Raw genomic sequence first — 21,835 nt, 5'->3', positions numbered from 1 at the left:
AGATGCTGTACTTGTTTTTGGGAATTTTTGTTGTAATTTCTCTGCAAATGCTCATTCATAGTGTTTGCTAGGTGATGTGAATAATTTATTATTTTATCCTCCATTCTTAACAGTACGTTACTATTATTTAGGTCGTCTCTCTCTGTTTCCTATTTAGTGACATCCACGACTGATTTCCACTTGTTCTATGAATTGTATGTTATTTTGAGATTAAATGACTTTTTTGCACAATCAATATCATTCTATTCCTGTACCTAAGAAATGTAAGAACTCTGGCTGCTTGTGATTCTTTTTTCACGGAAATGATGTACGTAAGGGTTTGGGAGGACTACCTAATACGTACTGTTGTCCATTTGCTGCTGATGTCGGTTTAATTTATATAATCTGAATAACGTTGATATTTTAGAAGATTTCGCTTTCACATTTCTTTCTCTATAAACTTCATTTTATTTTTCATTTGGTAGTACCCTTGAAGCAATCTGTATTTTTATTTCTGATAAATAACTTCTGTAGACGTGCTGTTTATAGATATTTGCTATACTTGATTTTGCTGTTATTATTTGGCAGAATTTGTCTGAGACTCCAAGATATTTGCACGCCGCATCACACTACCCTGTCTGTATTTCTAGCCACATGGTCGATTACCGATGCAGGCACTGTAATTACTCTTGTTGAACTATTGACCAACAGGGGGATACCAAAACTGTAAAGGATATTTATGAAGGAGCTACATTTGTGATGTTTGTTTCTATATTTATGTGAGGACATAAAATAATATAGGATTCGGTAGCTGAAACCTGAAACAGGATGGCCCGAAACTGTCTGAAAAACTTGTAAGGCCGTTGCAGGGAAGATCGTGCTAAGACACAATTCTTAAGGAAACAGCTCAATACGTTACGCCGTTCTCAAGATATTTAACACTGAAGTTAGCCGATCAGGTCTTTGCACGCGGAAATTCAAATATTCGCACGCACTAAAATGCGGTAATGCACAGACATCTGCGGGTCCATTTCTTCAAATGCTCATTACAAGTAAAAATGTGCCTTTTTCGGAAGCGGTATATCACAAATTTGCAACCATATCCGCTCTCCAGAACTAAACATCGTAAAAGTCATCCTGCACTCTCTGTCCCTCCCTGCCTTCCCATCCTGTCTTTCTCAGTTACAGTAGGAAGCTACAAAGTGAGACATTGTTACAATTTGCGAAAAGCCATAGTTGAAACATGAACTGGTGACGCTAGAATCCTAGAAACCTTAAGCTTCGTGGCAGAATAAGAAAGTGTGCCCGACCGAGACTCGAACCTGAGCCCTTTGCCTTTCGGGGGAAAGTGCTCTAGCGACTGAACTACCCGAATACGGCTGACTACCTGCCCTGACAGCTTTATTTCCGCCAGTACTTCCCAGGTTCGAGTTCCGGTTCGGCACACAGTATTAATCAGACAGGAAGTTTCAAATCAGCACACACGCCGCTACAGAGTGAAAATTCATTCTGGACATATAAACTTTACAACCATTATTGACTCCAGAATGTATCTATCGCGCTGCATCTAAGTGTATGCTGGACTGACACAACCTGACATATTAAACCTGTGTGTCGGACCAGTTTCCTAATCCAGAAGCTGCGTTTCTCACACAACGTTCCCAATGACTGAGCTACCCTTCCAAATTGTCGTAGAGTGAAATACAGAGCCGTGCGTCGTCCACAAAAAGTAATTACTTAAGAGTAAACAGTATTTAACTTAAATGTATTTTGTTTTGTAGCTTTGCTGTATGCAGTGTCTACTCTTGTTACGCAACTGAACGCGTAGATTCTCCGCAGTTGTTGTTGTTGTTGTGATCTTCAGTCCTTCCCACCAAATCGGATTAAAGGAGGACTTAGAAGCAATTCAGAGGCGTGCTGCTACATTTGTTACTGGTAGGTTCCATCAGCACGCAACTATTACGGAACTGCTTCTTTAAAAGGTTTATGAAGAAGTAATCAAGACTTTTTGTTAGGACTCGTACGATTATCATTAGCCGGATTACCGTGAATTGTTGTTCCGAAATTTCGTCTGAAAACATTGTATCAAAGCTTCCACCATTTCATCTTCGAGGCATTCCCGTTAAGTCACACAAATGCAGGTCTCCTGTTGTAAAATAATTGTCTTAAACTTGGCGCTAATTTCATAACTCCGTGATCGACAGCGACTAATCGATATGTTCCAAGTCGATGATTACTTCAGTTGAAAACACTTTCGTGTACTACAACCTAAAATTCAACGTAATAGAAGTTGATTCTGATTTAACATGAGACACTTTCACACAATGAAAATACCTAATTATTCCACCGTTTTCATATCGATCTTTTATCTCCATTTAATTTACCATCATCCTTCGTATAGTTTGAACTTTTCGTGTTAGGTTTCTCTCTTAGAAATTATAATCTTTATTAGCATTTATTGGAAGTGAGAACACCTCTTATTCTTGTTTTTCTAGTGACTTTTTGCAAGCGTTTTTCAGCCCTTCCACCGCTTTTCAACCCGGTTCAATCTATTTTAAATACGCTTTGCGTAAGAAGAGAACCGGCAATTACTGGGTGATCCCCAAAATCATTTGGATGTACTAATTACTTGTATAACTGGTCATCGATATTGACTAAAATCTTACGATTTTGATTCATAATAACGGTGACGCATGGCTTAGTTGACACCATAGGGATGGCGTCACAAACCACTAGAATAGAAGAAGCACTCTCAGCTGCAGATGCGAAGCTGTGATGAACCTTGACACGCTATCGACTGGTGTTTGAAAGCAGACGCTTTCACAGCTGCAGATATGCGCCTTCTTCAAGATGACTCTGTTTTTTTTTCTGCTTGAAAGCGGCAACATTTCTGAAGTGAGATAGTTAAGTGCATCTCACTGATGTTGTTTGTTATTTTACAAAGCAAATAAACGAACATCAAGCAAATTCTTTCAAATGGTTCAAATGGCTCTGAGCACTATGGGACTTAACTTCTGAGGTCATCAGTCCCCTAGAACTTAGAACTACTTAAACCTAACTAATCTAAGGACATCACACACATCCATGCCCGAGGCAGAATTCGAACTTGCGACGGTAGCGGTTGCACGGTTCTAAACTGTAGCGCCTAGAACCGCTCGTCCACCTCTACCGGCTCTGAAAATATACCTGTCGGTTCGAAAACAGTTTATGGCACTTTTTATGTAAATAAATAGCATTATCTGTAGTGGATTGTTGTTGTATCTTTTCTTTGAGAGAAACAGCCTATAAAATATAAAGCCCTGAAAAACAAACGACAAGAAGATCGGTATACCCACGGGAGTTGTGTAAACTAAACAATAAACCGTAGATGGATTTCAATGTGGTAGTTTTTCTTAAAAAAATGTTTGACGCTCCAGCTTTCGGTATCACAGTATACCTTCTTTGAATCAAGTATCATGGCGTTTCAAAGAATAAACATGTAAGAATTCGCACAGCGATGTCCGTCATAGACTTTCCTTGATAACAGAAGACAATTTTGTCATGTGAAATATTTGAAAAAAAAAAGTTGGTTCTCCGGTAATGTGCCTGAAAAGTGAAGAAACGTTGTGCACGGATAAGCCAAAACATTCATACAATGAAGGCTTTCACGACCGGATGGTACTGTTGTTGATAATTCTTCCGGGTTATATGGCCGTGGTCCATGGAATACTTCTGTTCCTAACGTTTCGTCCAATACTACGTTGGACATCTTCAGAGGTATGGCAGGACTAGCCATACCTCTGAAGATGTCCAACGTAGTATTGGACGAAACATTAGGAATAGAAGTATTCCATGGACCACGGCCATATAACCCGGAAGAATTACCAACAACATTATGACCACTGCCCACCGCGACGTTGGATGCCGCCTGGTGGCATTGCACGCACGTGACGCGGTAACAACAGTACGTAAGCGGGGCAGACAGGGACGAGGGAACACCCTGGCGAAGATATGGGTTGCAAATGCGGAAATAAGCGGAGATAAGCGACTTTGGCAAAGGGCAGTCTATGATTAGGCAGAGCCTGTGAACGAGTATTATCTCTAAAATGGCGAAGCTGGTCAAATGGTCACGTGCTACTGTCGTGAGCATCTACAGAAAGAGGTGAAAGGACAGTGACATTCCAGAATGAGATTTTCACTCTGCAGCGGAGTGTGCGCTGATATGAAACTTCCTAGCAGATTAAAACTGTGTGCCCGACCGAGACTCGAACTGGGGACCTTTGCCTTTCGCGGGCAAGTGCTCTACCAACTGAGCTACCGAAGCACGACTCACGCCCGGTACTCACAGCTTTACTTCTGCCAGTACCTCGTCTCCTACCTTCCAAACTTTACAGAAGCTCTCCTGCGAACCTTGCAGAACTAGCACTCCTGAAAGAAAGGATATTGCGGAGACATGGCTTAGCCACAGCCTGGGGGATGTTTCCAGAATGAGACTTTCACTCTGCAGCGGAGTGTGCGCTGATATGAAACTTCCTGGCAGATTAAAACTGTGTGCCCGACCGAGACTCGAACTCGGGACCTTTGCCTTTCGCGGGCAAGTGCTCTACCAACTGAGCTACCGAAGCACGACTCACGCCCGGTACTCACAGCTTTACTTCTGCCAGTACCTCGTCTCCTACCTTCCAAACTTTACAGAAGCTCTCCTGCGAACCTTGCAGAACTAGCACTCCTGAAAGAAAGGATATTGCGGAGACATGGCTTAGCCACAGCCTGGGGGAGAGCTTCTGTAAAGTTTGGAAGGTAGGAGACGAGGTACTGGCAGAAGTAAAGCTGTGAGTGCCGGGCGTGAGTCGTGCTTCGGTAGCTCAGTTGGTAGAGCACTTGCCCGCGAAAGGCAAAGGTCCCCAGTTCGAGTCTCGGTCGGGCACACAGTTTTAATCTGCCAGGAAGTTTCATGACAGTGACATTATCTCTAGGAGCTAAATGGTTGGATAACAACAACTCTTCACAGACCGTGGGGTTGGTAGGCATGTCTGCTCTGTAAAGTAGGATATATAGTGATCTGTGGCATCTCTGCCCAAAGAGCACAATGCTGGTGCACGCACAAGTGTATCGGAGCACAATGTTCATCGCACATTGTTGAACGTGGAGCTCCGCAGCCGTGTTCGCATGTTGACCCAACGGCATAGTTAATTAAGATTGCAGTAGGCACGGGACTATCGGCATTCTACCGTTGATCAATGGAAACGTGTCGTCTCTTCGGGTGAATCACATTTTTGCTGCACTACGTCGATGGTCGTCTCCAGAAATGCCGTCATCGATATGAACGGCGGCTCGAAACGTGTAGCGCGCTACGGACACAGGCTGGTGGGAAAAGTATTATCCTGCGAGGCATTCTCCTACGCTTGTATGAGACCTGTTGCAGTAATCGAAGACAGGCTGACAGCTGCTAAAGACCTGCATCCCTTCATGTTTCATGTGTTCCTCAACGCCGATGTCATCTTTCAGCAGTATACATGTCCGTGTGTTGAAGCCAGAACCCTGCTACAGAGGTTTGAGGAGTGTTATAGTGAACTCACGTTGATTTCTTGATGAGCATATTTGTTTAATGTAATTCCTATGGAACACCTTTGGGGCGCTATCGGGCGTCATCACTGCGTACGTAAATCAGCGACCCGTTATATTCGCCAATTACAAGACCTGTGCGTAGACATCTAACGCCACACACCTCCTCGAACCTACCAACAAAGTATCGAATCCCTGTCCAAAGACCGAAGAACAAGGTATCACGCAGATGGTCATAATGTTTTGGCTCATCAGTGGATTTGCCATGGGAAGTTCGGATATCACGTGCTAAAGTAACTGCCAGAAATGGGGAAAAATGAAATACCAAAGCACAGCAGTAAACCTGAAAATTCCACAAAGCTCTAGTACCTGCAAATCCATCATCACCTATCACCCATCACCAACACCACCACTACCGTCATCATCATCGATATCAAGCATTAGACCTACTGGCCTGATCCACATCGCAACTGTAAATCAAAAGATTGAAAGGTATCTGTTGGATTCCTTTCATGTAAATTTCTTAAATCTGTTGTCATTTATGGCATACACTCCACTTCTAAATTTACTGTGGTGTTTCTGACTCTGTTTGGGAGGAGACTGAGCAGTGGAACGTGTTACTTTTACACATAAACAAGAACGATCTATCACACTACTACACTTTAAAATACATTTTATATGTAATTCATGTCACAGAGTCTCATATGGAACCTACATCCACTTTATTTTATATAGTGTATATGATGAGATACTGTCATCCCCCTTCCCTTCTGTGTGAAAGGATGAATGAGCAAATGTATTTCTAGTTGCATGCTTGATGGTAGCAGACAAGCCTGTCTGCTAGAGCACAGTAGGACCAACGTTGGAACAGGTAGCTATGCTTTCTAAAAGCAAAAAGGTTTCTATTCTTGGTGTGGTCCTGTCCGTCCCTTGTCATGTTGGTACAGGAAACTGCCTCTCTGGTTACTTCCGATTGTATCTATGAGGCAGCCTCGGTAGGGGCCCACGCCAGTCTGTCCGTGGCGAGTGTCTGAAGTGGTAAGATCTCCGGCTAAGCACGTCTCTGCTAAGTCTGTAGGAGAATGAATTTCCTAAGTTCAGCCTAACTGAAAATTTAATCACCTTTGTTTCAGGTTTGGATCTAAAATATCTTATGTTATCTTAAATTGCAACACAGTGTAATTTGAGTGTGAAGTTCAGAATATCTTCTAATAGTTGCTTTGTCACTACTTTGTGAGGAAAGTGGAACCACGTGTTGATGATCCGTAACTCTAACTAAGACCATCAATCTTAAATGTGAATGTGCATGAGGCTATAACATCTCGTATTGACAATACTTTTCAACATAGCAACTTTCCTATATGTTCAACCCACGTGGGGTGTACTTTGTGAGACCAGTACCACGTGCTTATATAATTGTTTGACCCGTCAGGTTAATAGTATGACGATAATAACCAGTTTGAGGTTTTTCTTTTGTAAATTGCGTTTCGATGCAATTTATTTTAATTATCAAAATTATTGTGAAGTTACACTCTTTGTGTAAACCAAGTTGACCACGTGAAGCATGTGGAGTAATCATCAAAGTAGCCCTCAGCTATTCTTTTCGAGAAGATTTCACAGACAATTACTATGAATTTAGTATACCAGTGTGTTGTAATTTCATGACAGACAGGATTGCGCTACGACCGTAACTTCTTTGGGTGAAATTTGAATTGGTTGGTTGTGGTTAATTTCCTCTTGCATATGTTTCAACGTTCTTTGTGTGTTATTTTATGAATGCAGTGTTGTGTGCAGTCTCCCAATCTTGGCTCCATATTTGATGTGTTCCGTAAGATTACAAACTCACATTTTCACAGTCCTAAGTAAGGCAGCAGTTTAGTTATGAATCAAGTTTAATATGCTGAAATTTTAACAGAACAATGATCAATGTTAAAATAAATGTCCAAATATAAACTGATTTATTTCTTTTTATTTAAATTCTCTTTCTTTCTTGACAATCAATGCTTTATTTTGCAATAAAACGACCATTACAGTCACAAGAAATGAATTAAAAGATACAGCGTAACACCGAGAAGATTATTTCATTAAGTGTTTAGTGGATTGCTAACAGAACCATTCCTTCAGCGTGGTCTTAGTACAAGTGAACACATTCGTTAATGAAAACTCTACGTCAGTCGTGGTATAGAAATTATTATTCGATGAAAGTTAGTGTCGATGTAAGCGACGGTATCGATTAATAAAGCGAAACGAAGAAAGGTCGATTGCCCCAGTAGAAGCCAGTGGGAGAGAGAGCCGCTTCAGCGGACGCCGGCCTGCATCTGCGAGAGGCTGCCGAGGCGCGGGTGCCGGCGTCTAGGGTGCCTCTGGGCCGCGTCTGCGAGCGCCCTGTAGTAGGTCTCCCTGTCCTCCTCAGGCGGCGCGTCCGCCACAGACCTCTTCTCCGGCAGTCTCGGCTGCGTCACCGGCTCATCTGCAAGCAAAACGGCGCTTCAGAGGTCAGGAGCAAGCTTCGACCGTGTTAGCTGTAACGACACTTTGCGAAACAACAAGCATGTGACTTGATTTCAGAATCAAATCAATGCTCTCGCCCTTCTCGGTCAATGTACACAACAAATTGTTCATTCGAGGGCGCCTCGCCGCTTGACGGAGCTTAAAAATAACAGCACTCCTTACGTGTACGAGGGTGTTTCAAAAAGTAACAGCAGACTATTTTTTGCGAAACATGTACACTGAAGCGCCAAAGAAACTGAAATCGTTATAGGTACGAAAAGCTGGCTGAAGCCAGAGATAAATTATGCCAAAATTTTTACAAAGGGACAGACGGTGTTTAGAAAGGACGGATTGCATGCAACAGGTGGTGGCGTGAATGTCGTTGTTAGTAGTAGATTATCCTGAAGTGAAGTAGAAGTGAATAGTTCCTGTGAATTATTATGGGTGGAGGTTATACTCAACAACCGAGCTAGGTTAATAATTGGCTCCTTTTACCGACCTCCCGACTCAGCAGCATTAGTGGCAGAACAACTGAGAGAATATCTGGAATACATTTCACATAAATTTTCTCAGCATGTTATAGTCTTAGGTGGAGATTTCAATTTACCAGATGTAGACTGGGACACTCAGATGTTTAGGACGGGTGGTAGGACAGAGCATCGAGTGCCATTATACTGAGTGCACTATCCTCGAGCAATGAAACAGAGAACCGACTCGTGGAGATAACATCTTGGACCTACTGATAACAAACAGACCCAAACTTTTCGACTCTGTAAGCGCAGAACAGGGAATCAGTGATCATAAGGCCATTGCAGCATCCCTGAGTATGGAAGTAAATTCGAATATAAAAAAAGGGAGGAAAATTTATCTGTTTAGCAAGAGTAATAGAAGGCAGATTTCAGACTACGTAACAGATCAAAAAGAAAATTTCCGTTCCGACACTGAAAATGTTGAGTGTTTGTGGAAAAAGTTCAAGGCAATCGTAAAATGAGTTTTAGACAGGTATGTGCCGAGTACAACTGTGAGGGACGGGAAAAACCCACCGTGGTTCAACAACAAAGTTAGGAAAGTACTGCGAAAGCAAAGAGAGCTTCACTGCAAGTTTAAACGCAGCCAAAACCTCTCAGACAAACAGAAGCTAAACGATGTCAAACTTGGCGTAAGTAGTGCTATGGGAGAAGCGTTCAGTGAATTCTAAAGTAAAATTTTATGTACCGACTTGACAGAAAATTCTATGAAGTTCTCGTCTTCCGTTAAATCAGTAAGTGGCTCGAAACAGCATATCCAGATACTCTGGGATGATAATGGCATTGAAACAGAGGATGACACGCGTAAAGCTGGAACACTAAACATCTTTTTCCAAAGCTGTTTCACAGAGGAACACCGCACTGCAGTTCCTTCTCTAAATCCTCGCACGAACGAAAAAATGGCTGACATCGAAATAAGTGCCCCAGGAATAGAAAACCAACTGAAATCACTCAAGAGACGAAAGTCCACTGGACCTGACGGGATACCAATTCGATTCTACACACAGTACCCGAAACTACTTGCCCCCCTTCAAACAGCGGTGTACCGCAAGTCTCTAGAGGAACGGAAGGTTCCAAATGATTTCAAAAGAGCACAGGTAGTCCCAGTCTTCAAGAAGGGTCGTCGAGCAGATGCGCAAAACTATAGGGCTATATATCTGACATCGATCTGTTGTAGAATTTTAGAACTTCTTTTTTTTTTTTTTTTGCTCGCGTATCATGTCGTTTCTGAAAACCCACACTCTACTCTGTAGGAATCAACATGGATTCCGGAAACAGCGATCGTGTGAGACCCATCTGGCTTTATTTGTTCATGAGACCCAGAAAATATTAGGTACGGGCTCCCAGGTAGATGCCATTAACCTTGACTTCCGGAAGGCGTTCGATACAGTTCCGCACTGTCGCCTGACAAACAAAGTAAGAGCCTACGGAATATCAGACCAGCTGTGCGGCTGGATTGAAGAGTTTTTAGCAAACAGAACACAGCATGTTGTTCTCAATGGAGAGACGTCTACAGATGTTAAACTAACCTCTGGCGTGCCACATGGGAGTGTTATGGGACCATTGCTTTTCACAATATATATAAATGACCTCGTAGATAGTGTCGGAAGTTCCATGCGGCTTTTAGCGGATGATGCTGTAGTATACAGAGAAGTTGCAGCATTAGAAAATTGCAGCGAAATGCCGGAAGATCTGCAGCGGATAGGCACTTGGTGCAGGAAGTGGCAACTGATCCTTAACATAGGCAAATGTAATGTATTGCGAATACATAGAAAGAAGGATCCTTTATTGTATGATTATATGATAACGGAACAAACACTGGTAGCAGTTAATGCGGATGCCAGGTTGAGATTCATTGGGGGAGTCCTTAGAAAATGTAGTCCATCAACAAAGGAGGTGGCTTACAAAACACTCGTTCGGCCTATACTTAAGTATTGCTCATCAGTGTGGGATCCATACCAGGTCGGATTGACGGATGAGATAGAGAAGATCCAAAGAAGAGCGGCGCGTTTCGTCACAGGGTTATTTGGTGAGCTTGATAGCGTTACGGAGATGTTTAGCAAACTCAAGTGGCAGACTCTGCAAGAGAGGCGCTCTGCATCGCGGTGTAGCTTGCTCGCCAGGTTTCGAGAGGGTGCGTTTCTGGATGAGGTATCGAATATATTGCTTCCCCCTACTTATACCTCCCGAGAAGATCATGAATGTAAAATTAGAGAGATTCGAGAGCGCACGGAGGCTTTCCGGCAGTCGTTCTTCCCGCGAACCATGCGCGACTGGAACAGGAAAGGGAGGTAATGACAGTGGCACGTAAAGTGCCCTCCGCCACACACCGTTGGGTGGCTTGCGGAGTATAGATGTAGATGTAAAAGTAGATGAAACTTTTCGAAACAATAAGCATGTGACTTTATTTCAGAATCAAATCATTGCTCTCGCCGTTCTCGGTCAATGTCCACAACAAATTGTTCATTCGAGGGCGCCGCACCGCTTGACTGAGCTTCAAAATAACAGCACTCCTTACGTATACGATGGTGTTTCAAAAAGTAACAGCAAACTATTTTTTGCGAAGCATGTACACTGAAGCGCTAAAGAAACTGGTATAGACATGCGTATTCAAATACAGAGATATGTAAACAGGCAGAATGCGGCGCGCCGTCGCCAACACCTATATAAGACAACAAGTGTCTGATGCAGTTGTTGCAGTGGTTACTGCTGCAACAATGGCAGGTTATCAAGATTTAATTCAGTTTGAACGTGGTGTAGTAGTCAGCACACGTGCAGTGGGACACAGCATCTCCGATTTAGCGATGAAATTGCGATTTTCCCGTACGGCCTTTTCACAAGTGTGAATATCAGAAATCCGACATTACTGTGGCCGGAAACATATCCTGAAAGAACGGGACCAACGACGACTGAAATTAATCGTTCAACGTGACAGTAGTGGAACCGTTCCGCAAATTGCTGCAGATTTCATTGCTGGGCCATCAACAAGTGTCAGTGTGCGAGACATTCAACGAAACATCATCGATATGGGCTTTCGGAACCGAAGGCCCACTCGTGTACCCTTGATGACTGCACGACATAGACCTTTACGCCTCGCCTGAGCCCGTCAGAACCGACATCGGACTATTGATGTCTGGTCGGACAAGTCTCGTTTCGCTCGTATCGAGCGGATGGACGTGTATGGGTATGGAGACAATCTCATGAATCCACGGACCGTGCATGTCAGCAGGGAACTGTTCAATCTGGCGGAGGCTCTGGAATGGTGTGTGGCGCGTGCAGTTGGAGTGATTGGGGACCCCTGATAATCTATATATGACTTTGATAGGTGACGAGTACGTAGGCATCCTATCTGATCACCTGCATCCATTGATGTCCATTGTTCATTCCGACTGACTCGGGCAATTCCAGCAGGACAATGCGACACACCAGACGTCAAGAATTGCTACAGAGTGGCTCCAGGAACACTCTTCTGAGTTTAAAAACTTCCGCTGTCCACCAAACTTCCCAGACATGAAAAGTATTGAACATATCTGGGATGCCTTGCAACGTGCTGTTGAGAAGAGATCTCCACCCTCTCATATCTTACGGATTTATCGACAGCTCTGTGAGATTCATGGAGTCAGTTTCTTCCAGCACTACTTCAGGCACTAGTCGAATCCGTACCACGTCGTGTGCCCTACACGATATTAGGCAGGTGTACCAGATTCTTTGGCTCTTCAGAGTATTTCACTTTCAGATGCAAACAAGAAGTCATTTATCAAAGTTTCTACCCTCCTCTTCGATACAGCTGTCATACCGTTTCTATCCCACTCGAGTAAAATGTTTTCGGTTGTGCTCGTAGCCCAGAGTGGATCACCTCTTTAACCTCATCATCAGTTTCAAAACGTCGTCCTCTGAGAGAGTCCTTCAGGATTCCAGACACACGGAAATCCGAAGGAGGTTATTGGGGAATGCAGTGAGACCTGAAATCTGTCTCCGAATGACGGCAGGAGTTGGAGCGACGGTCAGTGTGCGCGCGTTGTCTTGATGGAGGAGAATATCTCTAGACAGAAGTCATCTGCTACGGCTCCGTACTGCTGGCTCTAGCTCATGCTCTAAGATGGCGCTGTACCCAATACTGTTGTCTGTTTTACCACTTTGGTAGTAGGGCTCCAAAATCGGCTCATTCGTATCCGAGAAGAAGGTGAAAAGGACCTTTCCGGCAGAGGGCACGCATTCTGATTTCTTCTTGGCTGGAGAAAATGTGTATTGCCATTCTGAAGACTGTCTTTTGCTCTCTGGTTCACAGTGATGCACTCGGGGTTCATCTCCTGTGACGATACGTGTCAGAAGGTCGTGACCTTCAGCGTTATATTGCACCAGAAAAGATGTGACAGCCTGAACACGCATCATCTTGTGTTCACCAGTGAGCATGCTAGACACCCATCTCGCACCAATAAACGGTGTTGGAGAACCTCTCTAATAATGGTATGAGCGGATTCGACAGTGGTACTCAGTTGCCTGGTTAAAGCTTCTACAGGAAAACACCAGTTCTCACGAGTCATGGCGTCAGTGCGTCTCACATCCTCGTCAGTAACGGCCGTTGAAGGGACGACCAAAGCTTTCCTCATCTGTGACAGATGTACGTCCACTTCTAAAGGCATCTAACTACTCGCACACACTTCTTTCACTAATGCATCTATCTCCATACTTTTCCAACATCCTTCTATGGATTTGTCGAGGTTTTATGTCCTCCGCATTACTGCTAGCTGTTCTTGTACAGTGTACACAGCTAGGGACGTGGCAATTTTGTTTCAATTGCATTTCCTGTCCAACTTGTCACGCCATCTGTCAGCGTGTGCCGGAACTTTCTCAAAGCATGCATCCTCACTTGTTGGGAAAAATATCTGAAGCGTTAATTGCGTTAAATAGTGACAGTTTTCTGGTACTTTTTGAACTGCCCTCGTACTGGTGATGAAAATTTACAACAAAAGAAAGAAAATATGTTGCTCTGCGTGGTATCGGCCATGTAGAAACCGGGAAAGAAGAGAGTCGAAGAAACTGAGAGTGTTACGGAAGGATACTTACAGTAAGTGGACTATTATTAAAATTAAATTGATGCGTGTGGACATGCCGCATTACATCTTCGAAATGCATCCACCTGTTCCCGACGGGATTGAAGTCTGGGCAACAGGCAGGCCAGTTCATTCGCCAATTATACTCTCGTTCTAAGAGCATCTCCAGTTCCGCTGTTGGATGTGGTTAAGCATTGACATCCACAAAAATTAAGTAAGGGCCGAATAAACACCTCAAAAGACGCACATGGGGAAGGAGTACTGCGTCATAATAAAGCTGACGGGTAAGTCTACCTTGTTCAAAGCCCTGAAGGCCAATATGACCACGCAACGTTATGCCCCCCCCCCCCGTCCCCGCCGCATCCACACACACACACACACACACACACACACACACACACACACACACAGAGGCACAGACACAGAGGCAGAGACACAGACACAGACACACACAGAGACCGTCAAAACTATCACGTTCGAGAATGTCGGACGTACCCGCATACAGTGATACGTCGGAGCACGAATGCAAACAGGAACATTGTCGAACTGATCTTTTTGGTGATCGAGGTGTTACAGTGCGGGGAAGCTTAATGTTGCATGGTCGTGCTGACCTCCAAATCCTTGAACACCGTACATTCACCAGTTAACGTTGTTGTGACACCGTATACCTCCATCATGTGCTTTTTAGGAGTGCATTCATTCTTCGTTTCATTTTTATCGACGACAATGCATCTAACAGCACAGGTGGGGGAGTTCCTGGAAAGAGAGGATGTTCGGCGAATAGACTGGCCAGTCTGTTCCCGCGACTTAAATCCTACGGAGCACTTGTGGGATGCGTTGGGTGGCGATACTGCAGCATGTCCACATACGCCAATAACCAGTCGACCAGTCAGCAGTTGTCAGCTGCGCCCTACCACAAAAACTCCTTACTAACCTTGTGGCCAGCTTGGGAGGACGTTTCAGAACATGCATTTCCGTCAGTGGTGGTTAAATACTATATCTCGCCTTTTTTAGCGTCCAGTGGACCATAAGAAAATGGTTCAAATGGCTCTGACCACTATGGGACTTAACGTCTGAGGTCACCAGTCCCCTAGAACTTAGAACTAATTAAACATAACTAACCTAAGGACATCACACACATCCATTCCCGAGGCAGGATTCGAACCTGCGACCGTAGCGGTCGCGCGATTCCAGATTGAAGAGCCTGGAACCGCTCGGTCACTGCGGCCGGCAGTGGACCATCATGAACTGTGATGATTTCAGTGCAATTACTGTCTCTGAATAAGAGTGTCATTTCTGTTCCTCTCTTTGCGTATTTCTTTCAGCTACCCTCTGTACTCTAATGTAGCAGATCTTTCTATGTGTGGTCCATCGAGCTATGTAAGACATTGACACGTCATAAAAAATTTACTTTCGTCTTTAAGTTTCGCAACACCGGCGTATCAGAAAAAATCGCCTAGAAGAAGGAAGAAAGATTTGCGCCTGACGTCCCGCGAACACCGAGGTAATTAGCCACGAAGCATAACCTTGGCGTGGGGAAGTATCCATAAGAAAATCGGGCATGCCCATTTCAAAGAAACCACCCCTCCACTCGCCGTTATGTGATTTACGCAAACGGAAGAGAATTTGAACTACCGCCTTCCCAAATACAAATGCATTGTTTTACCTCTGTTGTATCTCGCTCTATAATAAAGTGAATTGATAAAATGAGAAATGATCATTATTTGCAGTCGGAAACACACAAATCACCTGGGGCTCTAATCGTGTCATGGCTTACACTGATCAGCATACCTAGTAGGCGGTATGTCCACTTTTGGCATGGATAACAGAAGCGAATCGTTGTAGCATGGAAGCAATAAGGCCTTGGTAGGTCGCTGGAAGAGTTGGCACCATATCTGCAAATACAAGTTAGCTTATTCCTCTAAATTCTAGGGTGGGTAGCGATGCGCTTTGGCGCCACCTTCAGTCACATCTCAGATGTGTTCGCCGGCCGTTGTGGCCGAGCGGTTTAGGCGCTTCAGTCCGGAACCACGCTGGTGCTACGGTCGCAGGTTCGAATCGTGCCTCGGGTATGGATGTGTGTGGTGTCCTTAGGTTAGTTAGGTTTAAGTAGTTCTAAGTCTAGGGGACTGATGACCTCAGATGTTAAGTCCCATATTGCTTAGAGCCATTTGGGCCATTTTTGACTCTACACTTGTCAGTCCACGCCTGTTGTATGAATGAACAAATATGTTCCAGCCACGAGGACATATTAATGAGGCATGGCTGCATATAATAGATTGCGAGACGGAACTATGAGGATAGCTGTGAAAACGCACGAATGTCACTGATTTGTTTAAGATTTTAACAGCGTCATTGTGATAAAAATGTGGACAAGTGCGAGTAGAACTCATGCTATGAGGTTACGTACAAAATAATGTATATCGACACTTCAGCCATCCCGGTAATCGAGAATATGGACGACGTTTGTCTGCTATCGATATCTATACTGGCAAGATATTGGTCCAGGGAACTCCAACATTTCCGAGACTGCGAATATCAAAATATGTTATCTAATTGGCCGTGTCTTTTGATTGCGTTGGAGCTTAAATTTTTTACACTGTCAAGAGATCGTAGACGTCTGACATAAATTTCATCTTGATATATGTATTTTTAGATTATTTTTGACCATGTGGGAACTGTGGAAGGAACATTTGCCTCCCAGTTATTATGTAAATACATACTATTTCTTTTGGTTTTTCTGATGTATTCCACAACCTCGAGTATCCCCTCATTAAGGGTCAAAGGAATGAACGACTTATTTAATATAAGCCGTTTCATAACAGTTCGCTACAGTGCTGTTCTCCTTCATCAAAAGAAAATGGTACCACCCATATGGCGTTCACGAAAGTGGCCCATATTATGTTCGCCAGTTATTTGATTATTGGGAATAGTCCCAACTAGGACCAGACGAATTCACGTACCATTGGCATTGAATATCACGAACATTTCAGCTGAGGAGGTAACTAATGAGCTTCCCGAAGCTGTACTTCTTCCAATAAGCACTTCTGGAGAAAAGGATGTAAGGATACCACACACACTCACAAAAAGCCTGTAGTTCTCCTTGGGCTGCAGCAAGGCCAGCTCATGTTTGGGCACTGTAAAGGTGTGGGTCTGGTAGATGGGTCAGTGGAGTGAGGCGTAAGATCATGTTGGTGAAGCGGAGTCTGCGAAGTGGTTTCGTGTGGTACACTTGGCATACCGGGCACAGCGTAATAAAATCGAGAGTGCTGTGGATTGACTTTTGACGGAAATTTTTATTTCCGATAACGTAAACGTTATTCAAGAGTTCAAAGTACAGCGAATCATAATCGACAGATCTATTTTGTCGTATTTTCCCCGAAGCGCGCATCTGCAACGACAGTAAAATAAAATGTTCAAGAAGAATAGGACATTTGCTACAAATCTGCGACAGCAAGTGATTTATTCAGGACAATGAATTAATTCTAATTAATTCGAAAGAACAAACAAATACTTGTGTCTTGTAATGGAATTGTGTATTGTGACCTCTAAAGTGAATGGGTGCGACTCTGAACGAACAGCAAAAAGTGCCTGGTGTTTGTAAAATAGTGTAAGTAACTTTGGAGTTTTTCGTATTTCTAGTTTTTCTCACTGTTTCTTGAGATTGCGTTTGTTTAATGTGAAATTTTAGTTGTTGAGAAATATGGTGTTCAGTTATACAAAATAATAAAAGAGTGCTCTAGAAATAAACATTAATTTTTCGTTTCGTAATGCAAGGGCTCGAATGTTAAGTGAAGAGAATATTTGGTGTTTGGAAGGAATGGGGAGAGGACCTCGTACCAAGCTCTTTGTATGGAAGGAGAGTGCGAAAGAGGGCCATGACGTGGAGAGAAAAAGAGATATTACTGTGTTAAAATTGGAAATATGGTAGATGTCTGGATGGTTTTCGTGGACAGATGGGAAAAGACGGTTAAAGTCTCGTTGAGCTACGATATGGAGAGTGTGGCAGTGTAAGTTTCGGGAGCTGTGTTGTTATAAGCATGATAGTACTAATAGTGGAGATGAAATTGAACTTTCCGTAGGTGAGTATCTACAAGTGTTAAATACTTTGAAAAAACATATTCGTGCCATCTGCTATGCAGTTGTATGCTTATTCGTTATCGGCTTCGGTTATTACAACCATGTTAACAGGGGAAAACTGTACGATCCAAAAAATGAACATAGAATATACACAGTCACCATAGAAAATGGAGGAATTAAAAAAATCATTTTAAAACCATTACACAGTGTATATCAATAGGTCAAAAATACATTTTCGTCAAGTATGACCGAACTAAATGTGGAACATATGTCATTTTTGCGTTGCTGTTACTTTAATTTTTGACTAGACCGAAGAACATCTGTAAGCTTTTAGGTATTCATACTATGTGTGTCTTGCAACTTCAGCACGTAACATTTGTACCTTCGACAGTTGTAACGTCTCAGTTATTGAGTGTAGAGTTATCACAAAGTGTGCATTACTGTAACTGTACCACCACACGTTTATAATGAACTGTATAAAGGCTGAATACTATGACATTTATGTACGTTCTACGTTTGGTTGAGTCATACTTGACGAAAAAATGTTTATGATCCGTGGATGTACACTATGTAAGTACTTCTTTCTCTCTTGGGGCCTTTGTCCCGCTTTAAAGCGGGGTCGGCCGTGTTACTATTGAGTTGGCACTGTTAGTTGCAGAGGGTGGCCAGATGCCCTTCCTGCCGCCACCCCAAACCCCCCAGAATGGAATTAGTGTACCCCAGCTGTCTGCGTCTAATGTAAGCCATGGAATAGTGCGAACGTCTTTCAAATGCCCACGAGTCGTGTAACTGAGGCGCATCGTGGGGACCAGCCCGGTATTCACCTAGTGGGATGTGGAAAACGGCCTAAAAAACACATCCAGGCAGGCTGGCATACCGACCCTAGTCGTTAATCCGCCGGGCGGATTCGATCCGGGGCCCGTGCGACTCCCCTAGTCCAGGAAGCAGCGTATTAGCGCTCTCGGCTACCCTGGCGGTTACTGTGTAAGTACTGTGGTTGTAAAATTACGTATTTTAATTCCCCAGTTTCTTTGATGCTTGTGTATTCGATTCGATTACACAGCTTGCAGAACAAGAAATACACCCCAGTCACCTTTACAAACAACAGATAATCCAGATAAATACGAAGGAGAAGGTGTATACCGGCTAGAGTGCCAAGAATGTAAATCAGTACATCTGGGGATAACAAGCTAGCCACCAAATAAATAACAAACTGAAGCGAATGCCACAAAGTGGTTCCTTCATCTTCGGAATCGAATCAAAGTCACAAGGACTTAAGTCTGGGGAGTATGGTGGATGGTACAGTACTTCCCAGTCCCATCGACCGAACAGAGCAGCCGCAGCTTGAGCCGTATGCGCCCGCGCATTCTCGTGGAAAATGATGGGGTGGATTGCGCAGAAAGTGTCACCGCTTCTTTCCCAAAGTTGGTCGCAGGTGATGCTCCAAAAAGGAACAGTAATACTGTGCATTGACGATCTGCCGTGGAGGAACGTAATGCGTTAGGATAACACCATCAGAGTCGTACACGAGAATCACCATACCTTTCATCATACTGGAGCTCTGACGCACTTTTGACTTTCCCGGCGACCCATAATGACGCACAGGCCGGGGTAACCGAGCGGTTCTAGGCGCTACAGTCTGGAACCGCGCGACCGCTACGGTCGCAGGTTCGAATCCTACCTCGGGCATGGATGTTTGTGATGTCCTTAGTTAGGTTTAAGTAGTTCTAAGTTCTAGGGGACTGATGACCTCAGAAGTTGTCCCATAGTGCTCAGAGCCATTTGAACCATAATGACGCCATTCGTTGGACTGGCTTTTCAGGTTTGGCTTCGTTGCATTCGCTTCAAAACTGTTGCAGAGATTCGACAGTCAGTAGACCGCTCCATTCGCACCATCAACAGAACAGCTTCTGCTAACGGTATACTACGCCCTCCATATCGCTGGCAACGAGTTCTACACAACCCTCGTATTAAATATATACACACACAGCAACATCCATAAAAAATCTCTCTCTCAAGAAAGAATTACACACAGGGAATACACACACACACACACACACACACACACACACACACACACACACACAACAAATGAAACATTTCAAACCACAACACAAGCAGAAAGGAAACACACAATAACAATTGGCAACGCTACACACCGAAAACACACACACATGTTGATCACAAAATGGAAAGTACAAGTGATATATGCGATGTGAGAAATGTGGGTGAAAGAACTCCAAAAATCAGCCAGCTGGAGTATGTAAACCATCGAATACATCTCCAGGACCACACACATGAGTCAAGAGGGCTGGAAATCGTAAGTAACACCGAACGAAAAGTTCAGACTACGAAATATGTGCTACAAAAGTTGATTCTAACCTAAAAATAAAGAGAAAAAACACGACAAAATGTAATATGGCAGTGTATTATATCTACAACATAACGTTTATTGTAGGTATTAAAAGAAACATTTATTACAGGCCACTGATGATGCTTCCCAAATAAAAGAAGCCAAACCCGTATGTCAGTAAACAAACTGCCTTCAATTAGTTGCATAGACATATATAGACATATAGTTGCACAACTGATGACATAAATATGCTTTTTGCCAAAGGGGGTGAAATGACTGGTTGGTGTCAAGCTTGCGGGAAGTGTAGAAAATCAGGTATTCAGTGAAGCAGAGGAGAGATGGGAAAACTAAAGTTGTCTGGAAGAATCTACATCTACGTTTATACTCCGCAAGCCACCCAACGGTGTGTGGTGGAGGGCACTTTACGTGCCACTGTCATTACCTCCCTTTCCTGTTCCAGTCGCGTATGGTTCGCGGGAAGAACGACTGCCGGAAAGCCTCCGTGCGCGCTCGAATCTCTCTGACTTTACTCTCGTGATCTCCTCGGGAGGTATAAGTAGGGGGGAGCAATATATTCGATACCTCATCCAGAAACGCACTCTCTCGAAACCTGGACATCAAGCTACACCGCGATGCAGAGCGCCTCTCTTGCAAAGTCTGCCACTTGAGTTTGCTAAACATCTCCGTAACGTTATCACGCTTACCAAATAACCCTGTGACGAAACGGGCCGCTCTTCTATGGATCTTCTCTATCTCCTCCGTCAACCCGATCTGGTACGGATCCCACACTGATGAGCAATACTAAAGTATAGGTCGAACGAGTGTTTTGTAAGCCACCTCCTTTGTTGATGGATCACATTTTCTAAGGACTCTCCCAATGAATCTCAACCTAGCACTCGCCTTACCAACAATTAATTTTATATGATCATGCCACTTCAAATCGTTCCGTACGAATACTCCCAGATATTTTACAGAAGTAACTGCTACCAGTGTTTGTACCGCTACCATATAATCATACAATAAAGGATCCTTCTTTCTATGTATTCGCAATACATTACATTACTCTATGTTAAGGGTCAGTTGTCACTCCCTGCACCAAGTGCCTATCCGCTGCAGACCTTCCTGCATTTCGCTGCAATTTTCTAATGCTGCAACTTCTCTGTATACTACAGCGTCATCCGCGAAAAGCCGCATGGAACTTCATTTATATATGTATTGTGAAATTAGAATATGAGAAAAAGAATACAGAAAAAAGACAGTGCTCAAGGAGTCAGGTTTCTAGCTTTTTTCCGACACGCTATTGCCTTATCGGCATAACAGGAGGTGTGTTCTACCTTTCCTGCGAACGGAGACAGACGGCGCGGAGAGAGGGACGTGGTCCAGCTTGCCGGGCGGCGCGCCCGTGACTGGCCCCAGTACTGGGTTCTTGCCCAGACGCGGCACTAAGTACATTCCGCCACCGGACGGCGCATCCTCCTCCTCACTAGCCGCAGCTTTAGCGGCTCCTGCAGATGCTGCCGACTTCACGCAACCTGACGACGCCGCTGTGGCCAACGCCGCCAGCGCCAACAGGCCGAAGGCGACCGCTCGACCCGATCCGGCGTTCCGCATGGCTGCTGCACTAATGTGCGACCGCGGCTGATCGTTCCAGCAGCTGCGGGCCCCCGCGGAAGGTGGCAGTCGCCGCAGCATCCGGTCCGTTGCGCACGTCCACACCAGCGGTATCAGCGTTTCCTGAAGTGCGAAACGCGTGCGATATATCCCGCCAAACTCGTGCGCGGAAACCGCATGTATGTCAGCAACAGATA

The 21,835-nt window shown here is 44.1% G+C and overlaps 1 protein-coding gene across 1 annotated transcript; it reads right to left on the bottom strand.

Annotated features, from left to right (window-relative positions):
* Positions 1 to 7,472: 7,472 nt before the first annotated feature.
* Positions 7,473 to 21,734, bottom strand: LOC126100319 (uncharacterized). Its single transcript, XM_049910929.1, has 2 exons — positions 21,362 to 21,734; positions 7,473 to 7,993 (listed from the first exon to the last, which is right to left on the bottom strand). Exons 1-2 carry the CDS (start codon positions 21,717 to 21,719, stop codon positions 7,821 to 7,823), a joined length of 531 nt encoding a protein of 176 aa, XP_049766886.1. The 5' UTR covers positions 21,720 to 21,734; the 3' UTR covers positions 7,473 to 7,820.
* Positions 21,735 to 21,835: the final 101 nt, after the last annotated feature.

This window comes from Schistocerca cancellata, chromosome 9, assembly GCF_023864275.1.
Source record: "Schistocerca cancellata isolate TAMUIC-IGC-003103 chromosome 9, iqSchCanc2.1, whole genome shotgun sequence".
Classification (NCBI taxonomy): Eukaryota; Metazoa; Arthropoda; class Insecta; order Orthoptera; family Acrididae; genus Schistocerca; species Schistocerca cancellata.
This window is presented reverse-complemented; position numbering and strand designations above follow the sequence as displayed.